The 26,607-nt window shown below is 38.7% G+C and overlaps 1 protein-coding gene across 3 annotated transcripts in view; it reads left to right on the top strand.

Moving 5' to 3' along the window:
* The window catches only part of PCNX1 (pecanex 1), a 143,718-nt gene that overhangs the window by 84,980 nt on the left and 32,131 nt on the right, over positions 1-26,607 (top strand). For all 3 annotated transcript variants that reach the window (XM_040975359.1, XM_040975358.1, XM_040975357.1), the window contains 11 exons: positions 2,081-2,234; positions 4,881-4,913; positions 6,406-6,577; positions 7,034-7,144; positions 9,282-9,373; positions 15,257-15,366; positions 15,762-15,867; positions 16,961-17,053; positions 19,650-19,800; positions 22,630-22,771; positions 23,449-23,626. In XM_040975359.1, coding sequence (XP_040831293.1) covers positions 2,081-2,234; positions 4,881-4,913; positions 6,406-6,577; positions 7,034-7,144; positions 9,282-9,373; positions 15,257-15,366; positions 15,762-15,867; positions 16,961-17,053; positions 19,650-19,800; positions 22,630-22,771; positions 23,449-23,626 — 1,342 coding nt within the window. The remainder of the gene's footprint in view (positions 1-2,080; positions 2,235-4,880; positions 4,914-6,405; positions 6,578-7,033; positions 7,145-9,281; positions 9,374-15,256; positions 15,367-15,761; positions 15,868-16,960; positions 17,054-19,649; positions 19,801-22,629; positions 22,772-23,448; positions 23,627-26,607) is intronic.

Genomic DNA, 26,607 nt, shown 5'->3' with positions numbered 1-26,607 from the left:
TCCCAAGAAAAGTGAGGTAGACTACACAAAGGCACATAATTCTTCATACTAGTAATAAAAAGTTAAAAGCTACAAATGTAGGTACAGAGGAACAAAGGTAGTAATGATATCAGTGTTGTTACTGGAAATAATGCAAATGGGAAGCCATTCAGTATCTTTGGGTACTAAGAGAAAACAAACCATTTAACTCAGAACTTTATACCCAGTAAAACTACCTTTTCAACATGAAAGTTAAGTGAGGACAGTTTCAAACTCGGAAAAATGGGAGGAGCTTCCCATGGGCAAAGTCGAAGGAAATCTTTGTGGCAGGAGAATGTTAGAAAAATAGACTTCTCTAAACCGTAGATTGTGTGATTAGACACTTAAGATTTTTTCCTTAGGATAGATGTCTCTCTTAAAACTAATTGACTATTGGGGCTGGCACGGTGGCCTAGTGGCTAAAGTCCTGGCTTTGGATTGGTTCAGTACCAGCCATTGTGACTGCTTGGGGAATGAATCAGTGGAAGGAAGATCTTTCTCTCTGTCTGCCCTCTCTGTATATCTGACTTTCTGATAATAATAAATAAAATCTTTTTAAAAGAGAGATTTTGCCTTGACCTGAAAAAAAAGTTATTAGATATGACAAGTTTAGAATAACGTACCTGCGATTCTAAGATCAAAAGAAGTACCAATAATTTATAGAGTCAGAAACACTACTGAACATTTTTAATCTGCTAAAACTATTAAATAGTGCAGAGACATTAATGAACTTTTAGTTCCAGGTTATGATTATAAAATGGCATAAGTTTTAGAGTGTTAAGGTTAATTCTCTACCCATTGTAGAAAATAAGTATTTGGAAAGTTTTCAGGTGAGAAATAAGCAAGTGATAAACCAGCCACAGAGAATTATTAGTAAAACATTTTTTAGTTTATGGGTCTCTTTTAACCTGTGTTTATCTCTAAATAATGTATTTTGTGTCCTCGTGTGCACCCGATCTTTGTATCCTCCTTGCTTTGAAGAGTTAATAGCAGAAGTGCTGAATATTTCCCTTTTACTATTTGTAAATTCATGACTTTTAACATAAAATATTTTCTGGATATTTCACAAAAAAAAAAAATCTTAATTTTTGGTGTGCTATGAAAGACACATCTATTACTGTTGCATCCTGGGTATCATATTGTTTCTTGTGCAGTATCAGTTTAATCAAGTGTTCCCAGCAACTTTGATTGAGGCATAATTGATGATTTGTCATCGCCTTCATCCTCAAAGTTGTAAGAGTTTGTACTTAATTCTTTTTTTTTTAAAGATTTATTTTTATTACTGGAAAGGCGGATATACAGAGAGGAGAGACAGAGAAGATCTTCCGTCCGATGATTCACTCCCCAAGTGAGCGCAACGGCCGATACTATGCCGTTCCGAAGCCAGGAGCCTCTTCCGGGTCTCCCACACGGGTGCAGTGTCCCAAAGCCCTGGGCCGTCCTCGACTGCTTTCCCAGGCCACAGGCAGGGAGCTGGATGGGAAGCGGGGCTGCCGGGATAGAACCGGCGCCCATGTGGGATCCTGGGCGTGCAAGGCGAGGACCTTAACCACTACGCCACCGTGCCGGGCCCTGTACTTAATGCTAAAGAGAGCTTTTTTGGATGACTAAAAGATGGAGAAGGTAAAACCACTTGATATAAAAATTTGGTTACAAATGTCTATCATGCAAATTAGCATTTTAATTTCCTAGCAGCATTTTTGAAATTTTTTCTTAAACTTATTTCTTTGTGTATCTTATTTGCCACCCAAATTGATTAGCTATGTTGACAGACATGCAGATGCTTAAATAAGATTTTGTGGGTAGGAAGCAAAACTATGATATGTTTTCATGGCATGTTTATTTATGCATAATAATTTGTTTTGTGTCCGCATGAAACTGGCTTCTTTTTCAGTATGTTCCAAGACCTTCTCTAAACCCAGTAGTAACGAGGCATCTCAGCAACTGTATCATGAATCATGAACTGTTTGTATTACTGTCTTGGTTTTTTTTTTTTTTCCCAGTCTGGTTGGTTTCTTAATTTTATGATCCGATACTAACTCAAAAACCTTTCCACCTACAGAAATCGTGAGATCCTGGAAAATGTGCTTGCCGTTATTTTGGCTATTCTTGTGGCTTTTTTGGGATCCGTGCTTCTCATACAAGGCTTCTTCAGAGATATTTGGGTCTTCCAGTTCTGCCTGGTAATAGCCAGCTGTCAGTACTCACTGCTTAAGGTATCAGCATCTTCTCTTCTTACATGGTGGGATAATTTTTCTAGTACAAGGCAGAGGTTTTGACACCATTGGTTGGATTGTAGTAAATTGTAGATTGACTTTACCCGAGATTATATGAGTGTTTACCTGAGATTATGTTTAGAGCAAAAGGAGAATATAAACTTAACACAAAACCATAATTACATGTAGGTGAAGCTTCCTAGAGACTTTCCTTGAAGTAAAAGATGTTTGGGAGCCAGCATGGTGGCTCTACAGAATAGTCTTCAGCTTGTAAGCGCCTGTATCCCATACGGTTACCAGTTTGTGTGCTGGCTGCTCCACTTGCCATCCAGCTGCCTACTTGTGGCTTGGGAAAGCAGCAGAGGAGGGCCCAAGTCCATGAGCCCTTGTATGGTGTGGGAGACCTGGAAGAAGCTCCTGGTTCTTTTTTTTGAAGCTCCTGGTTCTTCTTCTTCTTCTTTTTTTTTTTTTTTTTTTTTTTAAGATTTATCATTTATTGGAAAGTCAGATATACATAGAGGAGGAGAGACAGAGAGGAAGATCATCCGTCCAATGATTCACTCCCCAAGTGAGCCGCCACGGCCGATCTGAAGCCAGGATCCAGGAACTTCTTCTGAGTCTCCCAGGCAGGTGCAGGGTCCCAAAGCTCTGGGCCGTCCTTGACTGCTTTCCCAAGCCACAAGCAGGGAGCTGGATGGGAAGTGGAGCTGCCTGGATTAGAACCAGCGCCCATATGGGATCCTGGTATGTTCAAGGCGAGGACTTTAGCCGCTAGGCCACGCCGTCGGGCCCAGCTCCTGGTTCTTGACTTTGGATGGGCTCAGCTCTGGCCATTGTGGCCTTTTGGGAGTGAACCAGCAATGGAAGATTTTTCTCTCTGTCTCTTCTTTTTGTAAATCTGCCTTTCAAATAAAAATAAATCTTTTAAAAATGTTTGTATATTTGTTAAAATAAGAACAACCATGCACTTTGTTGATGCCTCTTTGTTCATTCAGTGGCTTTCATTTAAGAGCATTCCCTGGAGTTTTGTTTGACCTTCAGTTAAGATTAATTTCCCTGAAGTCATTCTCTCATTACTTGACTTATTTTCCCTGTATATGAATTATGTACATATTTTATCTTGATATTTTTACCCCTTTTCCAACTTTCCATCCTGTACAACTAACAGGTAGTTCTTGGAACAGCACAGTGTTGGGGCTGATGTTGTGATGTAGCATGTAAAAGCAATGCTTCTGATGACAGCATCCCATAAGGGCCCCAGTTCAAGATCTGGCTGCTTCCCTGGGCCAGCCCCATGCTAGTAGTCTGGGAACAGCAGCAGAAGCTGGCCCACATGTTTGTGCTCCTACCATCCATAAGGGAGAGACCCAGATGAAGTTCCTGGCTTTGGTCAGCTCAGGCCTGCTTGTTGCAATCATCTGGGGCATAAACCAGCTGAAGGAAGATTTCTCCTTCCCCGTCTGTTTCCCCTCCCCTCCTTCTCCTTCCTAACTCTGCTTTCAGAATGAATAAATCTTTGAAAAAATAAGGAAGTATCATAGTATCATTTTCTGATTAGTGTTTTCCAGTTGTTTTGGTTTTGACAACTCAAAATCTTGGTTCCTCTCTACAGCTTTTTTCTTGATGCCTGACAAGTGTGGAAACAAATGCCTTGGATTACTTTGCTGGTTCCATGTTAAAGTTAATAGCTTTCCTTTTCAGCTTTCATTTCAACCACCTTAATACATCCTGTATTTGCCTTAAACTTTTTAAGTTCACTCCATTCTCTAAAGGCCTTTTCCTAGTATTTTGATCCCCTGCCTTCATGTTAATTTTGGTCAAATATGGAAAACATTGCAAGTGATTGAGGTTTTTGAATCTAGTTGACTCGAAGGATAGTAATGTAAAAACAGAAACAAAAGAGGCAGGAATAAAAGCTTTTAGAGAATAATGTTGAAGTTCACAAAATTTAAAGATAATCTGATCTCTATTCCAGCCAAGGGCCAAGTGCCAGACTCATTGAATCTGGTCCACTGTAGAAAGAAGTACAGGGTGGTGATTGAGCATCCTTGTAAAATTGTTTGCCATACCTTTGGGTGGGAACTGGGACAAGGATCATGATCTCAGAAGTGATTGTATGCTACTTTTGTAATGTTTGGGAAGTTAACTGCTGAATATGCTATATTATTTTGAAGTAGAGTACAGATAAAAATACCATTGACTCATGTTGTAAGCTTGGAATTTGTAGGGAGAACTAGAATTTTGAAAAAAAGCCGTATAGAATTTAAAAATAATCTAACCTGTGTTACTATGCAACTCCTGATTGAAATAATGTCCCACGAGGGAGAATTTACCATAACTATATTTAGGTGGGATATTTTGCCAAGCAGTGAGATGAATCTGTTAGCATGCCATTTCAGAAGCGTTAAGTATAAATTGCTAATTTGCATATAACAAAATAAGTAGTAAGAGTCAGAAAAGATTTGAGGTGTTTTTAAGTTCACAGTGACAGCTGTATTTGGTACTGATGCTTCATCATAAAGGCAGAATTCATGTAGATTATTTCTTGGTTGTGAAATATTCAGTTGGAATCATTTTAGGCATTTTGAATGTCACAAAGTAACTGTGTCCTCAGGACTAAGATCTGTCTTTTTGTTTTTTTATTAGAGCGTTCAGCCAGATTCTTCTTCTCCCAGACATGTAAGTCGTTCTTCAAGTGGCTCTATCTTACAGTTTCTAACGTTCATCAAGATAAGTTGGTACATTTTTCTGAGCATCTGTGAGGTTGAATTAAGATTTATGTTACTTCATCATGCAAGTTTTGATTTGCTTTATAGATGATTTATTAGCATGAAGGGAAACTGCTGTGCTTCAAGTCTTGGTTAAAAATGAGGAGAACAATTTATGTTTTCATATAAGAAACATATCAGTGAGGTAACAATGACTGATATACATGGATGATTACTTGATTAGTTCCATTTACTACGTTTTGAATATTGAAAAACAGGAAGTTGCCCTGGTTATGTGGTTGCTCTCTTACATCTCATTTAATCTGGAGCAGTTCCTCAGTATTTCTGTTTCCTGGTGTTAAAATGTTGCTTTGTAGACTCTCCCTTTACTTGAGTTTTTCTGATGTTTCTCTGTTATTGTGTGGATTTTCAGATAGGAATACTCTGAAAGTAATATTCTCAGCATACAATATCAAGAATTACATAAAGTTGATTTATCCTGTTGCTAGTTATGTTATTAACTTTAGTCTTTTGGACAAAGGTAGTGTCTGCAGGGTTTCTCAAAACCCTGTAATATTAATTAGCTGAGAGTGGAGGCTGTATCCTGTGCAGACTGGCACCCACTAGATGTTGATAACATCCCCGCTCCAGATGGGCAACAAAACTGTGTCTAGACATTGCCAACTGAGCTCTAAAGAACAAGCCCTCCTAATCCCTCCAGGACTGCTGCTCTACGTAATGCTTGTTGTTTTCTCTTCTATTACAGTTAACAGATAAATAGGCAAATAATTTCATGTGTCTTGCTTGTCCTGTATCCATATTTATACAAACTAAAAATGAGTTTATATCAATACCTTAATCTTGGCCTTGTATCTCAGGGTTTATTCTGTTCTTCCTCCGTTTTGTGAGGTTATTGCCAGAAGTTCATGGAAGTTAGAATTAAACAGTTTTCAGTGCAAATTTTTAAAGTCAGTGCAGTGTTTTTCATAATATTCATTCTCCATGTATTACAAAAAAAAAATTCTACCCCTGAGTAAGCTTATACTTTTAGTTCGATTTTTCTGTGAAATTTTAGCATGCCCTTGTGTTCTTGTTGTTTTCTCTGCAACCATCAGAAGGTTGCTTCCATTGTGGATGTTTTCTGATGACGTAGCAGAATGCCTGGGTTTCATCCTGACTGCTGCCAGTGACTTCCAGTTTCTGCTTGTGCACTCCCTGTGGGCAGTGAGCGATGACTCACAGGAACTGAATTCCTGGCTCCTGACTCCAGCCTCTCTCCAGGTTCTACATGAGTTTAGAGGAGGAACTCAATGTATGGGAATCATGCACTCTCTCAAAAATAATTTTTAAAAAAAGATTTCCTTTTAAGAAATTGTGTATGCTTAGACTATAAGCCTTTGGAGATCTCAGTAGCTAGTCATGATTCATAAAATTAACTAAGCTGAATTTTATGTCTCTTTCAGGGTCATAATCGTATTATTGCCTACAGTCGACCAGTTTATTTCTGTTTATGTTGTGGTCTTATCTGGCTCTTGGATTATGGCAGCAGAAATCTTACAACAACTAAGTTTAAATTATATGGAATAACCCTCACCAATCCATTGGTGTTCGTATCAGCCAGGGATTTAGTTATAGGTGAGTCGTTAAAGTATATTTGATGTTAAACGTGAATCTGTTTGTGTACAAGCAGCTCATTTGCTGAATAGATGAGTTATGTGCGTTAGATAGTTTTAATTAGCCTGTTTGCAGTTTACTGTAATTTTCTTTGCAGCACAAGCCTGTAGCTATTATGAATGAGACACTACTAATGAACTTAACACATGATCTATCCTGAAGCAGGTGCAGTAGAAATGCATTTTTGTTGTTTGTTTTTCTATCTTAGGTCCCATTATGGTAAACGTTTGAAATAACTTTAAGAGGTGTTAATAGTTGAAAAGATGTTAAGACCCAGCAAGTTAAGTAAAATATGTTAAACACTGTCATTTAAAATTGACGTAATAGTTTTTGGATTCCTTTTCATTGTTTATATCTTTTAATAAACAAGACAATGGATATAGTATAATTTTTTATATGCTTTTCTCTCTTCTCTAGTGTTTACTCTCTGTTTCCCAGTAGTGTTTTTCGTTGGTCTCCTGCCTCAGGTCAACACATTTGTCATGTACCTTTGTGAACAATTGGATATCCATATCTTTGGTGGTAATGGTGAGTGCTTTTGTACTGAAATTACGAATTGTAGCATTGCTTCTGTAGATCACTAAATAATAAACAGTATTATAGTTGGTATTAGAAAAAAAACTGACAAATAAAGACTGAGAAGTCATTCATTTGTACATAAGAAAAAGTAGTCAAGTCTGCTACATTAGTACAAGTGTAAGAAGTGGTACAACAGTGTCTGAGAGGAAGTCATTGTGAGATTGCACAGGGCCTGTGGACTTGGGGAACTTGGGGAATGGTCATCTGTCCCAGATAGATTACTAGTAGATTTGGATTTTGAACCCATTTCTTTATGTGACATGTTTCTATAGTTTGCTGTGTCATTAGAATGAAAACAGCAAAACCAGAATCTGAAAATATTTTGCTAAATAAGTTTTAGAGAACACTGCTTTTAGAGTAGAATTTGTAGATACGAATTGATATACTTGATGAATTTATTCATGTGTATGTATATGTGTATGTAATTTGTTAGGGTGGCAGAGAGCTCTCATTTACTCATGCATCCCCTAAAAGCCTACAACAGATGGGACTAGATGATACTGACGCTGGAAGCAGGACTTCTGACCAGGCCTCCCATGTGAATGACAGGAACCCAGTTATTTGAAACATCAGTGTTGCTTCCCAGAGGTCTGCATTGATGGGATACAAGAGTCTAAGTCCTCACCTTGCAAGGGCCAGTGTGGGTGCTGGTTCATGTCCTGGCTGCTCCACTTCCCTGTTTCTGACCTGGGAAAGCAGTGGAAGATGGCTCAAAGCCCTGCGACCCACCTGCTTGGGAGACCCAGAAGAATATCTTGGTTCCTGGCTTCAGCTCCAGCTGTTGTGGCCATTTGGGGAGTGAACCAGCATTTGGAAGATCTTTCTGTATCTCTTTCTCTCCATAAATTTGATCTGCCTTTCCAATATGAATAAATAAATCTTTAAAAAAAAAAGAGAGAGAGAGAGAGAGAGAAGCTGAAACTGTTTCAAATGCAGACACTTGAATGTAGGATGTAGACCTCTTAACCAGCAGGTGAAATCCTGTTCCCATATGTATGTGTTGTGTGAAAAAAATGAGTTGAGAACACACTGTTACTCTAAAATGGTCAGTGTTTTGCAGAACTTGAAAGCAATCTCTTAGCCACGATGATTAAAATACAACATTATTTAGTTTAGGTGGTTTATGGCTTTACTAAAAGGTGAATGTGCTGGCTAGAGAAAATATATGAAAATGAAGGAGATTATTGAAACTTTATAATGATTTTCATATCTCACATTTAGCATTCCTCATTCATCTTCCAGTTATGTGCATTTAAATCATCTCTACTGATAATGTTGATATTATAGCTTAAATTTTAAATAGAAATGAAGCCTTCCCATGTATATGAAGACATGTAAATTAAGTCAAAGCTAATTCTGTAATCCGCATGATTAAATGGATGAAAGGCAGTGCTAGTATTTACATACTAGTGTGGGTTTTAAATTCATGCAGATACTGTGGGGAAAGCATAGTGTAGGTTATTAATAATAGGGGACTTAGTAATTTACAAGCTTGTGCAAGATGTTGAGAGCTTTATATTTTGTAAAGCAATTTCTTTCTACATATTTCTTGTATGATCATCATCTAAAATTACCACTAAAGAAAATCTGTCATCCGTAGTTTAAAAATAAATCTAGATCTTTAATTGTTCTATTCTTTATTACTAACAATCTCATTGGATTTTTTGTTTTGTTTTGTTTTGGTGATTGTCTTGTCAGTAATTAGCAAGTGAATTAATTAACACGTGGTCATACAATTAATTAATACATGGTCAATTTCTTCCCAGGCCTCTGTAGACTTTATTATCCAGTACTTTTTATCAATGTGAGATATATTGTTCAAATATAATACAGTACAGGCGTAATTTCTTTCTGCTACATATTAATGTTCATTACTTCTAATACAAAGTTATTTTTGTTTAGAAGCAGAGTAAGGACAGCAGATCTTTGTCATGTCAAAATCTTTTGAAACTAACTGAATTTAAAGAAAATATCAAATTAGTAGATATTTAACTGTATTAACTGTAGCATCCTAAATGCTTTTTAGTAACTTTTTAACATCTGTGGATATTTACAGATGACTAGTATCTTTCTTCCTTCCTTTCAGCCACGACCAGCCTGCTTGCAGCACTGTACAGCTGTGTCTGTAGCATTGTGGCTGTTGCCTTACTGTATGGATTGTGCTATGGAGCTTTAAAGGTGAGCAACACATGCTAGTGTATTTGTTCTTTAACCTTCATTGTGTTGGGACTGCTGCGGTGGCTTAGCAAGCTCATCTCCTGGCTGTACTGCTGGCATCCCTTGTGGACTCTGTTTCTAGTACCTGATGGTCAACTTTCAGTCCTGCCCCCTACTGATGGACTGGGAAAGCTGCAGAGGATGTTAGAATCACCCAGTGGGAGATCTGAAAGAAGTTCCTGGCTCCCAGGTTCTGACAGGCCCAGCTCTGGCCATTACAGCCATTTGAGGAATAAAACAGCGGATGGAAGATCCCTCTCTCGGTCTCTCCTAATGATTACCCTTCCCTACCACGTGCCACGTTAGCATTAATTTTCATGTCTCCATAGGCCAAACATGGTTCTCATTTAGTTTGAATTTTAAAGTAACCCTAACAGTTAACTGCTATTAAAAAAAAAAATTCTTTTCCTTGCAGTAATCATGGGCTAACCTTAGAAACGGGCTGGCATTGAGGTCTGACAGGCAATCCTGCCACCTGCAATTGCCAGCATCTCCTGTAGGTGCCAGTTCGAGTCTCGCTCCACTGCTGATGCAGCTCCCTGCTAATGCACTTGGGAACACAGCAGAGGTTGACCAAGTGCTGACCTCCTGCTCCCATGTGTGAGATGTAAAAGCAGTCCCTGGCTCCTGGCTGCCATCTGGCCCAGCACCCACCATTTTAGCCAAGCTCTGTAACTCTGCCTTTCAGATATATAAATACATCTCTTAAAAAAAAAAACGTAGAAACAGGTTATTGAGTCTAAGCTCAAGTGGAATAGGGATAGGCATGGAAGTTGCAGAATTTGAAATTTTTTTTAATTTTGAGTTAAGAATTTATATAACTACTCTTTTTCATTGTTTCATTAAACTCACAGAAGCAAGCTAAGGAAATACAAGACACATGCTAATAAAAATACACTAGCAATTAATATCATTGTGTTAGAACAGTGTAGATGAGCCTTATAAGCAATGTTATTTTCAAATTGTAAACATGAAAATTTTCATCTTTTTACAGAAACTTTCAACCTCAGGCATACTCCTCTGAGTTTTTAGAAATCATTAATTTAAGACAAAGCATAATATAGTTGAAAGGACTACGAAAATTTAGCTTCCTTGCCTCAGTTGTTAAATGTATCAGGGTATGCTAAAAATTACTTCCTGCTTTTAAGGCGATTAAAGGTTAGCTTTGATTAACAAATAAATCCATATGTTTAGTACAGAGTAACGATGGCTATCAAATTGGAGTGCCATGGATATAAAAAGTAAGCTTGCATTATTTAGCCAAAAGGAATTAAAGATAATTTCCTCACTAGGGGGTTGAGGTAGTTTGGTGGTGGGAGACTTCAGCCAAAATTTGAAAGCTAAATAAGAATTAGTTGAGTCATGCAGAGCAAAAGACAGTGTGTAGAGGGAACAATAAGTAATTTAGAATTGTTCTTCCATGAAAGCTGGTGAGATAAGCCAGTTTTTGTGGCCCGGTATTGATGACAGTTTATGAAACCAGATTTAATGGTGAAAGCAGATACGAGTAAGAGAAAGAAAAGCTCCAAGCAGCATGGGAGTCACTGGTAGAAATAGAGCAGCCACGCTGCGGAGGTCTACCACGTTATCACCAGGGAACAGAGAATTGTTCCACATTAGTTACTGTGGCGGCTAGGGGCCTTCCTTGAGGGTCAAGGGGGCAGTGAAGGCCAGGGGCAGTCTTCTGGAGCCTTTCTGTCTTGCTTTTATTGAAACCTAGATCTTGTCATTAATGACATCCTTCTGCCCTTTTCTGTGTTGGCAAGGAGCTGCAGGAGGGGTCATTCCAGCCTGTTGTAGTCCTGGGCTCCCTCATTGCTAGTTAAAATAGATTAAATGAGGGTAGGTTAAATGAGGGAAGATGGCCTGCAGTAAGACTGGGAGGATAAGGCCTGGACTATGCAATATCTTTCATCTTGAATGTGTTAGGATGAAGATCAAAGACCAGCAGTATACCTGAAAGGCAAACAAATTATTAAAGTTGCATTTTAGAAGAAGACTTGACTCTAGCATGAAGGACATTGAAGTGAGGGGTGGTCACAACAGAATGTAGTGTTTCAAATTGGGTCGCACAAATGTAAATGGGGATAACTTGAGTAGAGAGCAGAGGCAGAGTAGGGTCTAGGAGAATAGGACGAGAGAGTGGCACTAATGCGCAGGATTGGAAACACTGGGCTTGGTGAAGATGGGGTTTGTTTACACTTGTACAGTGCATTGTTGATATTTTATAGTCAAGTGAGTTAATAATACATTTAGAAGTCATTAGCAAAATGAAAGTAAAGAAGAAGATTGCTGATCAGAATTGACAGGAAGCAGTGCGTGAGGAAAGAATTCTTTTTTTTTTTTTAATTTATGACATAGTTTCATAGGCTCTGGGATTCCCCCAAACCCTCCCCCATGTTGGATTCCTCCACATTGTTGCAGTAGTACAGTTCATATTCAGTCATGATTCCTTCATTGCAAGCATGTAACATGCATAGAGTCCAGTGTCTTATTGTCCAGATAAATACTTGTACTGTGAACATTTTCCCAGTTATTTGACACTGTTTTTTATTTTTGCTTTATAAGACTTGATTTCTACACACAAAAAAAGTAGTCTGTAGAAAATGGACATTATGGGAAATTACTGAATGGATTTAATAATATTTATATTCAGCTAATCTTGAGTTTTTAAAGTGTTTTGTTATATAACACTTTGTTATTACTTTGTGTATGTCTTGATCTCTGTTGTTTCCTAATTTTGTCTTTATTTATATTTGCTATTGTTTTTCATTGTATTTTTACATGTTGTTTCTGGAGATTTTTGGAATCTAGAGCATTGCTAATGTGCTTTAGGATAATAGTATTTAGACCTTCTATTGTCCACTTGGTTCTTGGACCTATGTCAATTTGCCTAAGCAAATTAGTTTGTATGTAATTTGTAATTTAGGGAAATGTCTTAGACCCTCTGCCATAATGAAGTACCATAGGCTGGTGGCTTAATAAACAACAGAAGTTTGCTTCTTGCAGTTCTGAAGATCAGGGTGCCTGTGTGGTTTGGCTCTGATGTGGCCTTTTCCAGCTTGTAGACGGCTGTCTTACAGTTTCACCTGGTGGGAAGAGTACAGGAGAGCTGTGTCTCTAAGGTCTCTCTTTATAAGGGTATCGGTCCTATTTGTGACGGCTTCTTCATGACCTTACTATCTCTCAAAGTTGCTTACCGCCCAATACTATTACGTTGGGAATTACCTTTTCAATACCTGTTGTAGGGTAGTCCAAACAACGGGAGGTGTTCATGAATTGCTTTGACCACATGATAATTCTGAACTCTTAATCTAAATAAGTCATTTTGAAATCAGCTGTACATTTTTTTTTGCCTGAAAATTAGTGTGCACTTGTGTAATCTGTACTCCATCAAGATATAAAATAGCTCCATAGTTCCTGTAGATTTTGCTTCTCAAAGTGTCCCATGAATTCAGTGTTAATTCCAATTAAATAGAATACTTTTTGAAATTCTGACCATTTAACAAATTGTTTTGGAAGAATGTGTATGTGAGAATGCTGAGACAGTTCTGGACGACAGCCGTGCGACAAGGCAGTGGCGTTGAGGTTGTTGTAAGGCAGATTTCCATAAGTATTTTCATTCTATGAGGAATGCAGCGTATAGAGAGGTCAGACAGGCCAATGAGACTGCCTGCAGAGTCCAGACACAGATTCAGGCATCCAGTTCAGCTGATGAAACAAAGGAGTATTGTAACCGCTAAGAAAAGACGGGTTATTTAATGAATAGTGTCTTGATACAAAAAAGAATGTTCTGTTATCTCAGGAAACGTTGTCCCCTCCCATATTGTTCGTTTTTCTTTCACTGTAGGCTAGGCATGTAGTTCTTTGATATCTTCTGGATACATATATATTCACACACATACATGTATATGTGTGTTTGTGTGTATGACTTATGCATTTATTTGAAAAACACAGTGAACGAAGAGATCCTCATCCATCCGCTGTTTCATTCTGCAAATCTTTGTAGAAGCTGGAGCCGGTCCAGGCCAAAGCCAGGAACGTGGAACTCCATCCAGGACTCCCACCAGGGTAGCAGGGGCCCAGTTAGCTAACCCATCTTCTGCGGCTTTCCCAGGAACATTAACAGGGAACTGGATGAGAAGCAGCAGCCAGGACTTGAACTGCACTCTAATATGAGATGCCAGCATTGCAAGTGGTAGCTTAGCTGAGTGCCCCACAGTGTTATCCCCAGTGGAGTACTTTTGAGATTTACTTGTAGTGTGGCCATAATTTGTACCGCAGGGAAGTATCTCCTTTAGGTTTAAATCCTCTTATTCCTATGGTATAAGAACATCACAGTTTATCTACTTCTATAGATGTGCACATTGAGTTGTTTTAGTTTCAGGATATTTTGAATAATATTGCTGTGAATATCATTACGTAGGTGTTTTTGTGGGCATATTCTTTCATTTCTCTTGGGTAAATACCTAGAAATGAAACTGCTTGTTTTGCACAGTTCCTGTGGTAAACATTTGCTTTAGTTTTGTTTTTGAGATGTATTTACTGATAGACTTAGTGATGGGAAAGGGAGACACAGAGCTAAAAAAAAAAAAAAAAAAACCAGAGAGAGAGAGAATGAGAGATCTTCCTTTCTTTTATTTATTTATTTATTTATTTATTTATTTATTTATTTATTTATTTATTTATTTATTTTTTCCTTATTAATAAATTTTATTTTGACATTCTTTACATAGTTAATTAGGGTAAGAAGGTTCAAGGGCTACAGGAAAGTGGATAATACTAATATGTTTTCCATATTGTTACCTTCATGTTTAAAAGGGGGGTATTAAGGGAGAAGGCCCACCCAATTTCCCACCCTCCCCAAGTCCCGGGTGTAGGGCATGCTCTGAGGTTCTTGCTCAAGTGGTGTTGATATTGCAACAGTTATGAATCGCTGTCAATCTTGCCGCTCCAAGCACTATGAGGTCTTTGAAAAATCCACTGATTGACATAGTCCATCATAGCTTAGATGGTTGGTTGACCTGTTCTGTCTTCTCTCTTTTCTTCGTTAGGGTTCTGAGTCCAGCATTTAGATTAGGAGAGATCTTCCTTTCGTTGGTTCATTCCCTGAATGCCTGCCAGCAGCCAGGGCTAAGTCAGACCAAAACCGGAAGTGAAGAACTCCCTCCGAGACTCCCACATTGGGTGGGGGAAATGCACGCACACACGGGCCATCATCTGCTTCCTCCCAGACGTGTTAGCAGAGGTTGGATTGCAGTGCAGGGTGGTTAGGACTGCACGGGGTACTCTGAAGTGGGATGTGGGTGTCCCAGGAGGCAGCTGACTCCTCTGCCTCACATGCCATCTTCTGGTTCTAATTTTATCAAGAGTTAGACATGCATGTATGCTAGAATCGAACACGTTGTTTTTGAAGCTACTACCAGGATCAGTAGCATCCTAGGCCTTTTTCTCTCCCAGAGCTACTTTCAGCTATTGGAACTGATTTTTTTTTGCCCATCTTTTCTATTTCTTGTACTTTTTAAAGTTTTAAGCATTTAACGTGGACTGCCCTTTATGGATATTTTAGGTTTAATTTTCAGTACCAAAAGAAATCTCTTACTAAATCCTTTCAATGAAATTAGATTAACAATTTAAATCAATTTACTATTAGATTTTAAATTAGCAGCTAAATTATACCTCATCAGAAAGTAATAAAGTCTAAATTTGTCTGAAATAATAAAAATATGACTAAAATGTTTTGTTGAATTTAACTTGTCCTTTTTAAAAATACTGACATTGAAGGATTATATATGGTAGCTGGTAAATTAGATACATGTCAATCTGTTAATTTTCTTACAACAGGATTCTTGGGATGGCCAGCATATCCCAGTACTCTTCTCCGTTTTTTGTGGTTTGTTGGTGGCCGTATCCTATCATCTCAGCCGACAGAGCAGTGATCCATCAGTACTTTTGTAAGTAAAGCCAGTCTTTATTGAAATAAAGAATTAAATAAATTGGTGTTTCTTCTAGGTAACTTCCAAGATCTCTTTTTTCCAGTGCCTTTCTACAATACTATGGGTCTAATCTATGACTGTTACTAGGTTTCAAACTATATTAACTTTGTCTCCTTGTCACCATGTTGGTTGAAAGTGCTAGTTTTTTCCTTTGAGGTATGAGAACCATGTGACTAATATATTTTCACTCTGTTCATTAGTGATAGTTCAAACTTTTTAGAATTTATTGTTTCCTGGTGATTAAATATACTTGGATCACTTGGTTTTCTACCATAGATTTTATTTGCCATTGGAATGACTGTTTTTTATGCTTTTTATGTATTAATTATTTTCTTTCTCCTTTTAATGTAAAGCTCTCTGGTGCAATCTAAGATTTTTCCAAAAACAGAAGAGAAAAATCCAGAAGACCCTTTGTCTGAAGTAAAAGATCCGTTGCCTGAAAAACTTAGAAATTCTGTTGTAAGTTTCAGCTTTTTTCTCTCTAATTATTTTTTTATTTGAAAGGTAGAGTTACCAAAAGAGAGATGTGGGAGCAAGAGAGAGAGAGAGCTTCCATCTGTGGGTTCACTCTCGAAATGGCTACAAAGGTTGGGGCTTGGCCAGGCCAAAGCGAGGAGCTAGGAATGTTACCTGCGTCTCCTGCGTGGGTGTGAGGGCCACGTGAGCCATCTGTTGCTGGCTTCTCAGCCACATTAATGGGGAGCTGGATAGGAAATCGAACAGCTAGGATTTGAGTTGGCACCTATGTGTGACAAAGGTATCAGAGAAGCCTGACCAGCCCAGAATTTTAGCTTTTAAAGCCATGTTTAGGTTAGAGAATTGAACATGGTTAAATAATGAAGTCTTTTTGAAAATATTTAGTAGTTCTTGAAAGCTGTATAGTTACATTTAGAAGAGTTAAAATACATTGTTGATTTGCCTTCATTCTGCATTTTGCTTGAAGATCAAGCCATCTCTAAGCTGAAAACTCAAAATGCTGCAAAATCTGAAAAGTTTTTGAGGGACCAGAGTGGAAAATCCCACTCTTACCCTCATGGAATAGGTCACAGTCAAAAATGCAGGCATACCAAAATCTTTGTGAAAACTTACCTTTGGGCTTGTATTCTATGTATATGACACATGAATGAATTTCATGTTTAGATTTCAGTCTCAACCACAAGAATTCTCAGCACATGTATGAAGCTACTTTCACATCTGAAAAAATCTGAATGCAAAACAATTTTGGCCAAGGAATTCTGATAAAGATTCCATAGATTTCATATATACCTTGTGCAACAAAGCATTAAAACACTCTTTGTTCTACCTACATTATTTCCATTTATGAAAGACTGAATTTAGAAATGTTGAAGTAAGCAATATGTACTTTGAATAAACTTAAGCTGTTGACAGAGTAGAAGTACAAAACTGCTTCAAGATATAATTTGAACCAATTTTTGTTCTGGGCATAGTTCCCAGTTAGCAAAAGATGTATTATTTTTTAAACTTTGCTGATTAGAAATAAAGACTTTAAAAAATCTGTGTCATTGTTAAATTTTTTCTTTGTGCTTCACAGAGTGACCGTCTGCAGTCTGACCTAGTTGTGTGCGTTGTAATCGGTGTGCTGTATTTTGCTATTCATGTGAGCACGGTGTTTACAGTTTTGCAGGTAAGGAGTCATTTTGCTGTTTCAGTTGAGGAGTAAGTGTGGATTCATTTCTAAGGGTTTTTTTTTTTTTTAAGATTTGTTTATTTTTATTGGAAAGGCAAATTTACAGAAGGAAATAAAGAAACAAAAATCTTCATCTGCTGGTTAACAACCAAAATGGCAGCAACTGTTAAAGCTAAGCTGATCTGAAGCCAGGAGCCAGGAGACTCTTCCAGGTCTCCCACCTGAATGCAGGATCCCAAGGCTTTGGGCCATCCTCTGCTGATTTCCCAGGTCACGAACAAAGAGCTGATGGGAAGTGGAGCAGTTAGGACATGAACCAGTACCCATATGGGATCCAGGCGCTTGCAGGTGGAGGATTAGCCAGTTGCACTCTCATGCCAGCCCCATAATTTGATGTTTTTCTATGAGATACTCATAGATGACTTCTTGCTTAATTTGTCAGGTATTTTCTCATGATTGGTCCAGGTCATGATTGGTTGATGCTACCTTGGGATCTTTGCTGGTACTAAGGTTAATTGTTTGTAGGTCCTAGGCTCTGCTGACTGTTGCTCAGAAACCACTTCCGCATGCAGTCTTCTCTATAATAGGCTGCCTGAGTGTCCTGAAATGACAGCTGATTTCCCCCAGAATGAGTGTTCCTTGAAAGAAGAAAACCAAGAGCAGACTCAGGGCACTCTCGTAATCTGATATGGGAAATGGTGTTCAGTCATTTCTTCAGCGATCTGTTCCCGGTCAGTAGACCAGTCCTGGTGTTGTGAGGCAAGGGAACGTGGACAGGTGTCGATACTGGGAGGTCAGGGTTATGTTTTTGTGCCTGACTATCATAAAGTGACTATTGTCCTCCATGTTTTACATTGCTGTGTTGTGCAAAATGCACGTAATGCTTTGCTGAGCTGCCTTTCAAATTCAGCTGCAGTCTAGAATCTTCCCTACATCCAGTGTCGAGACCCCTCGAGTCTGATCATGCTGTCAGTGTGGTCACCACAGAACAAATGGAATCACTTTTCATCTCTTGTATGATTTTCTGGAACATTTTGTTTTTCCAGTATGAATGTGCAGATCCTCTCAAGCTTTTATGTTTCTGAAGGAATCCATTTGTCATTGGTGCTGAAAGATCCTTCAGCGGATCTGAAATGGCAATATGACTTTCTCATTCAGCACTGAAGATTTTGCTCCACTGTCTTCTCCTTGATGTTACTTTGTACGTGAAATCTACTGGTTATCTTTTTTATTTTTTATTTGAAAGGCAGAGACAAAGATCTGGTCACTGGTTCACTGCCAAGTGTCCACAGTAGCTGGGACTGACCCAGGCCAGTGAGGAACCAGGAACTAATACACGATATTTCCCTTGGGTGGCAGGGACCCCCAAGTACCTGGCCTCTCACCTTTCACCCTGCAAGGTATACATTGAAAGGAAGCTGTCATTGAGGGTGGAGTCAGAACTTCAACTCGGGCGGTTCGGTGGGAGATGCCAACAGCATCTTATCCACGGATGCCTAATGCCTGCCCTTGCTGGTACCTTTATTTCTCTAGATAAGCTTGTTTTCTGTCTGCTGCTTATAAGGTTTTCTTTTCGTCATAAGTTTTGAATAATAGGATTATGAGATTTTCTTCATGTACTTTTGTTTGTTTCCGTGCTTAGGGTTCATTTTATCTGTGGTTTACAGTTTTCATCATATTTGAAAAACTGACTGTCATTACTTAAGATGTTTTGCTCTTTTTCTCCGCCCTTCCTCTGCCCCGTCACCATCTGACCCATGGATTTTCTAGCTGCATATGTCTAAGACCTTTGAAAGTTGTCTCACAGTCATCTTGATGCTTTGTTCATATTTGTTTTCTCCTCTGTTTTAACTTTTCTGTAGTTTGAAATCTGCCATTAATTCCATCCAGTGTATTTTTCAACTCAGAATTTACAGTTTTGTCTTTAGAAGTTGGTCTCCCACCCGGCGCAGTAGCATAATGGTTAAAGTCCTCACCTTGAACACGCCGGGATCCCATATGGGCGGTTCTAATCCTGGCAGACCCGCTTCCCATCTAGCTTCCTGCTTGTGGCCTGGGAAAGCAGTCAAGGATGGCCCAAAGCCTTGGGACCCTGCACCCATGTGGGAGACCGGGAAGAGGCTCCTGGCTCTTGGCTTCAGAGTCTCTCCTACTCTCTGAATATCTGCCTTTCCAATAAAAATAAACTTAAAAAAAAGCTGGTCTCATTCTGTGTAATATCTCTCCAGCTGTGGGTTTAAGTTTCGTCATTCTTGTCACACAATATTAAGTTTACTTTGTTAAATGTTGTTTTTGTACTTTGAGAAATATTCTGAAACTTTTTTCTAGGGCACTATTATTTAATAGCTTGATCCTCCAGTTCTTTCTATTAAAATTTCTATGATTGGATCAGGTCCTCACATAGTCAGGAAAATATCCCCCACTGTGGATCTGAGCTTGTCCAGTCTGGCTTCTGGGGACAGATGTGGGTCTGCTCCCGTGTGACTGTTGGCTGCTGGATGATGTTCTGTGATTCCTCCTTGAGGTTCTTTGCTTTGCTTCATTCCAGTGGGTGTTTCCGATTCACTTGTGATTTTCTCTCCTTTTCTTCCAGCCCGCTCTCAGGTATGTGTTGTATGCACTGGTCGGCTTTGTGGGGTTTGTGGCCCATTATGTGCTGCCTCAAGTTAGAAAACAGCTGCCCTGGCACTGTTTCTCTCATCCTCTGCTGAAGACAGTAGAGTATAAGCAATACGAAGTTCGAAGTAAGTATTTCCTTTACACTCTCCTTGATGCTGTCGGTCTTTTTTCCTTTTCATGACTATATTGATAAATGAGCTCAGTGTCATCAAGTAGCACTTGGGCTTATGCTTCTTAATTTTAGATTTGAAGTAGTTTCTGAATCTGATCGCTCACAGCATGCTGTCATTTCAGCTGAAGTTTTAAGTGGCAGTGCTGCAGTTATAACATTCCACAGAATCTAAGAGATGCTCACAGAATTCTGGAGAAATAGGTTATGAAGACTGCATGGTTTTCAATTATTTTTGAAGACTGATTGATTTATTTGAAAGTCAGAGTTACAGAGAAAAGAGGCAGAGATCTTACATCCACTAGTTTGCTCCCTAGATGGCGGTGAAGACCCAGTCTGGAACAAGGAGGAAACTAGGAGTCAGGAGCTTTATCTGGGTCTCTCCCGTGGGTGGCAGGTAGGAGACCAAACACTTGAGCCATTTACTGCTTTTCCCAGATCATTATGATGGAGTTGGATCGGAAGTGGAGCAGCTGGAGCGTAAACTGTTGCCCATGTGGGATGTTGGGGTTATAGGTGGCAGCTTCACCCATTACATCACAGTGCCAGCTCCTAAATATTTTTTTGGCATCAAAATAAACCTGTGTTTTTAGTCTATTCCTACCAACTTTTCATTTTTCATCTTATCAAAAGATTAATCTAGATTCTGCAAATTTTTTTTATTAATTACATTGCATTATGTGACACAGTTTTATAGGTACTGGGATTCCCCCCACTTTCCCCAAACCCTCCCCCCATGGTGGTTTCCTCCACCTTGTTGCATAACCACAGTTCTGCAAATTTTTAGCATAAAATTTTTGACTTATCCAAAGTATCCACTAATAACAAAGTGTTTTTTTCCCCTCCTGATTTTAACAACTGAAAGAAAAATGTTTATTAGGAAACTTTCTAAAGCCAGGTGATACCGTTTTTAGGTGAAAGGGAAATGCATTTCAAATCATTTAGCTTATCCTAGACACTTTCCCCAATGAATTATATGGAAATGTTAGAAAATATTGCAATGAAAAATAACCCTTCTGAAGTATTAATTCATATATTTTCATATCTGCTCTGAGTAGATATTGCATTTCATATTGCATCTGTGTAGCTTAGCATTTTAAAATCAGGTAATATACACAAGCATTTTAGTACAGTGGGTTAATCCTCAGCGTGGGGCCTATCTTTCCTGTCACAATGCCAGGTTTGAGTTCCAGCTGCTCTGAACTTCAGATGCAGGTTCCAGCTCATGCTCCAGGGGGCAGCAGTTAATGGCCCTGGTGGTTGAGTTCTCACCACTCACATAAGAGACCCAGACGTAGTTCCTGACTCCTGGCTTTGGCCTGGCCTAGCCCCAGCTTTTGGGGACATCTGGGGAGTGAACCAATGGATGAAAGATCTTGTTTCTGTGTCTTCCTCCCTGTCTCTGTATTTTTCAAGTGAATAAGTTGGTTTTAAAAAAGAAACTTAAACTAGATCATTTGTTTATTTTTGAAGGGAAAGGAGGTCAGATAATTCTCCATAATCTTTTCTTCATCCACACATTACAGGCGTAAGTGGGGGAAAGTTACACCTAAAAATGGAACTCTCTGAGCAGGTGTTGGCCTTGGAGTTAAGACGCCTGCACCTCAACATTGGGAGCATCTGCTTCAGATCCTGGGCGCGCACTGATGGCTTCAGGTCCTCTCTATGAGGCAGTGATGCTGGGTCCCTGCTGCTCCCACAGAGACCCGTTGCTTCTGACCCAGTGCTGGCCTTCGTGGGCATTTGGGGACTAAATTGAAAGGGGAGAACTCTTTTTCTGTCTCTCTCTGACTCTCAAATAAAAATAAACAGTCAAACCAAAGCGTCAAGATTTAAGGTTTAAAATGATGTTCATCAAATGTAATTCATGTCCAATTTGCAAGTTCTTAGAATTTATATAAACTGATAGCTGATTCCATTGCTGGATTTTTTACAATTTTTTCTTTTCTTCTCTAATTTTTATTATATTTTTGACAATCTTTACATAGTTAATTATAATTTTGTTTAGGATTTATTGTAGGGTCCCAGTGTGGTAGCTTAGTGGCTAAAATCCTTGCCTTGCACACTACAGGATCCTATATGAGTGCCAGTTCGTGTCCCAGTGATTCCATTTTCCATCTAGCTCTCTGCTTTTGGCCTGGGAAAGCAGTAAAGGACAGCCCAAAGCCTTGGGACCCTGCACCCTTGTGGGAGACCCGGAAGAAGCTCCCGGCTTCGGATTGTTGCAGTTCCAGCCATTGTGGCCACTTGGGGAGTGAATCAGCAGACAAAAGATCTTCCTGTCTCTCCTTCTCTCTGTATTTTCGACTTTCCAATAAAAATAAATACATTTTTTTAAAAAAAATATATCTGTTGTATTTATTTGAAAGGTAGAGTTAGAAAGAAATACAGAGAGAAATCTTCCATCTGTGGGTTCGTGCCCCAAATGGCCTCAGTGACCAAGGCTGAACCAAATTGAAGCCAGGAGCTAGGATCTTCTTGTAGGTCTCCCAAAAGGGAGCAGGACGCAGAGGCTTGGGCCGTCTGCTGCCGCTTTTCTAGGTGCATCCACAGGAAGCTGAACTGCAAGTGGAACAGCCGGGACATGAACCGGCACCCGTATGGCGTGCTGGCATCATGGGCTGCAGCTTAACCCCTTGTGTCACATTGCCAGCACTGGATGTCTTACATTTTGAATTTAAAGTATCTAACTAAATTTGTATTATGGAATTTTTATTTATCATCACATTGCCTTACTGCTATATCTATTAGATGATGTGGTCTTCTTGACTTGTGTTACTATTAGATGCAGCCACCATGATGTGGTTTGAGAAACTTCATGTGTGGCTTCTTTTTGTGGAGAAGAATGTTATCTATCCCTTGATTGTTCTGAATGAACTGAGTAGCAGTGCGGAGACAATTGCTAGCCCCAAGAAACTGGATACAGAGTAAGTACCATAGTTCCCTGATCTATGTTTGACCACCCAGGGCTATAGCAAGCTGTGTCTGAAGTTACCAAGGATCAGGTACTCATTGATTGTCTTTTGGTTACAAGACACTGTGAGATAAAAAGTTAGGTAAAATTTTGTCCTTGACTTCACTGTTTTGAACATCCATTGCTGCTCTTGGCATATTCACTACTCCAAACATGTCATTCACTGCCAACTGGTATGTTAAGGGATGATGTAAGGACAGCTTAATTTTACTGTTAGAAAGTGATTTTGGAAGGTGACTGTCTTTGCGCACATTATACCATGCAAATGATCAGTTACCCACAGTCACCCACTAGAATAGACTTGTGTTGTTGAATAAGCATTGTGTTTTTCATGTGCTAGATGGCTTCTAAAGAGCTGGAACTAGAGAATCAGAAGTCAGAATGCCAGTGCTGTTTTTTAAACATGCTTGTTTATATAAAGGATAAGAATCTTGGTATCTACTATTAAAAGAGAATATTACACTAGTCAGATCCTTTCAGGATATGATGCATTTAACTATACCATTTTTAGAAGTTTAAATGTGACCCCTGTGTTGTAAACCTTATGAATTAAGTGATGATCTTGCCCACATGAGGCTTTCCAGTGTTTGTGGCCGTGTGTCAGTGGGTCGTGCTTTCTCTCTGTAACAGACTAGGTGCTTTGATGATCACCATTGCTGGTTTGAAGTTGCTGCGCTCCTCCTTCAGCAGCCCTACCTACCAGTACATCACAGTCATCTTTACTGTGCTCTTCTTCAAGTTTGACTATGAAGCTTTCTCGGAGACCATGCTATTGGATCTCTTCTTTATGTCCATACTCTTCAGCAAGGTAACTTACCGCGTGGAACATCCCTGTGTGTACAAGTCGTTCCTCTGTGTGATGCACTAGTTAGTGTCAGTGATGCATACATTTCATAACTGGTGTTCTTTGAAGTGAACAGTATCTATTTTAGTGTATGTGCTACCAAGGCCAGCACGAGCAATACATTTCTAACCCGCCACTGTTTTAGGAGCTTTGCAGTCTGTTGTCTGGGATGAGGATGTCTAGTCAAAAGGCAAAAATGTAACACTGATAAAATCATTTGCTTTGACCCTGCTAAGCAGTTGCAGATGGGATTTAAAATTCAGTCAGTCTGTGGCAGGCTAATTTTTTAGTTGGCCTATATATGATGTGCTAAGTATCCAAATGGCCTTTGTCAGAAAAAGATTCTGCACCCTACTCCTAACAGGGCCACCACTGTGGTTGATTAAAGATGCATTTCTGACTTTAGATGGATGGAGAATTATATAGAAAAATTGGGGAGGCTTAAGTGTTTTTGAAAAATATAGCATCTTCCAACAGGGAGTGCCATTTAAAATAATTTTTACAAATAAGAAATGGTAATTATAGATTTGGATTTTGGGCTGCTGGGTAAATGGAAGGAACAAATTTCAGCTGAAGATAGTAACTTGATAGCTGAACAAAGATATGAAGCCATATTGGAACAATAAGAAATTAGACTGGTTACACAAAATACTCTGAAGTCTGCAGTAGTCTTCTAAAATCAAATATTCGTCTGTGACCTAGATAACTGCCCTTAATAGGCCTTTTGCAGATGAAATGGTAAAACCTGGGTCTTGTGCCTCCTAATCCATGCATCTTTTTGCCAAACTACATTATTTTTCAAAATGAAGCTAATTGTACTGCCAGATTATTTGTAAATAAAATTCTAAAGTTTATATTATCACTGAGCACATATAAAAGACTTTGACCTGTGTTGATGGAAAACAGAGCTGAAGCCATTGAACAGCTACAAAACATGTTGGAAGTCCAATTTTAAGAAAGAGAGCTTGGTCAGCTCCATTGGGATAATTCAGGAAAGAACCTAGAGCTTAAGGAATATGGTAGCAATTCAGATGTAATAATGGCACTACCCTAGGATGAGAATAGTAACATTGGAGAAATACTTCATTTAAACAAGGTTTCAGTGTTAGTTTCAATATTGTGATAGTTTCTAAAAATATTCCAATCTGATGTTACACATAAATTTTGTTACTTCTTTTAGTGAGCATGGTTATTGAATAAAGAAGGAAGCCAGCAAACCAACCAGGGAATTGTTTGTATAAAGAAACTAACGGTTTTTCAATAAATTTAAACATTTAGATTAGAAATTGTTTTTAATTTTACTACTACTATTAGGTTGGATAAAAGTGAAAGTTGCAATAGAATACAAACTGAACAATCTTTGAAACACCCTGCACTGTGAAGTATATTTTATACTTCACTAATTTGGATTCTCTTACTACTTGAAAGGCAGAGAAAGAGTGTGGTATGTGCTATCTGCTGGTTCACTTCTGAAATGCCTGCAACAGCCAGGGCTGGACCAGGCCACAGCCAGGAACTTGGAACTCCATCTAGGTATCCCACATAGGTGGCAGGGACCCAAGCGCTGAGTCCTTCTCTGCTACCTCCCAGAATGCATGAAAAGGAAGCCAGGACTTGAATTACGCTCCTATACAAAATGTGGATATCCCAGCTGGCAACTTAACCTGTTGTGCCACAACACATACTGCTAGTACTTTGATTTTTAAAAATGTTTCTGTAAGGAATAGTATTTTCCAGAATTGTTCTAAATGTTTTAATTACATCCGTGAACAAAATAGAAGAGGCTTTACCCTTAAGGAGTTTTGCATTTTATTATGGTCAGTGGATAAGACCTTATTATTATTATAGGCAGGTAATATATAAAGGATATGTATGTGTGTGTGTATAATTCTGAGATGGCAGTGAGCAGTGTAAGGTACACCATCGATTTAATAACTTTTTAAGCAAAAATTAAATTATTCAGAAGTGTTAATATCCTCCAACCACTTATCCACGTAATTACATATATAATTTTCCTTTGATACTTGCACCATGTTTAATACTTCATGTTTAGAATCTGAGCAGTTTCCTGAGCCTGTGCTTTTAAGGGTTGAAGTGGTGTCATGATGTGTCCAGGCTGCTGCTCTTTGCTGTGGTCTTGACTATACACCCTGGCTGAGGGTTTTCTGCAGAACTCTGAGTTGTATCCCCAGACACAGGGGTTTCATCTGCATTTTCTAATTAGTTGAGTTGTGATTTTTAAAATTGAAATGTGGATAAAGTAATTTGAAAATCAACTAAAATATGGTAGAGGACAAAGTGTTATCTAATCCTGGCATGGACTTAGTTAAAACTTCTTGCTTTAATGAGATCTGTTTTGAGAATTGGCTTTGCATTGCCGAACATTCTTAGGCAGGCAACAAATGTCATCATTGAAGGTATTCAAAAACCGTAACAGATTCAGATTTAAATAAGATTGAACTATGTGTCGTGTTTCCTGTTGGTAACAGTTGAGGTTGTTAATGGGTGCTAGTTATGCAACTAAAATCCCTCAAGCAGGCGGTAACAACCAAATTATAAATGCTGTTTCCAAATTCCATTTGATATTATATTTACAACAAACTCAGTTTACACAGCAGTAAAATTTGGTGAAAATATGTCTTAAGTTAAAATAAATCTATGTATCACTTAAGTTTTACGGAAATGTAAATTTTATTTTGAGGATAATTATTTCACTGCCTCTTACCTTTCATTGTTATTGCTTGTAATTAGTAGTAATTCATGTGTTTGGCCAGTAGAGAGCATATTTTTTCTAAACAGGTGAAATCCATGAGATAGTAATCTTTACTTGAAAACAGTGTATTTTAAAATAGCTAAATTGTTTTGGCAGTAGATATAGTTTGTCCTGTTACGCAAAAAGAATTTCTGTGTCATTTCATTGGCAAGAAGAGTGATTTACAAGTCTT

The sequence above is a fragment of the Ochotona curzoniae genome, unplaced genomic scaffold (assembly GCF_017591425.1).
Source record: "Ochotona curzoniae isolate NIBS_2020 unplaced genomic scaffold, NIBS_Ocur_1.0 contig_2688, whole genome shotgun sequence".
NCBI classification, from domain to species: Eukaryota; Metazoa; Chordata; class Mammalia; order Lagomorpha; family Ochotonidae; genus Ochotona; species Ochotona curzoniae.
The sequence above is the reverse complement of the archived record's forward strand: the minus strand, read 5'-3'. Positions and strand labels throughout refer to the sequence as shown.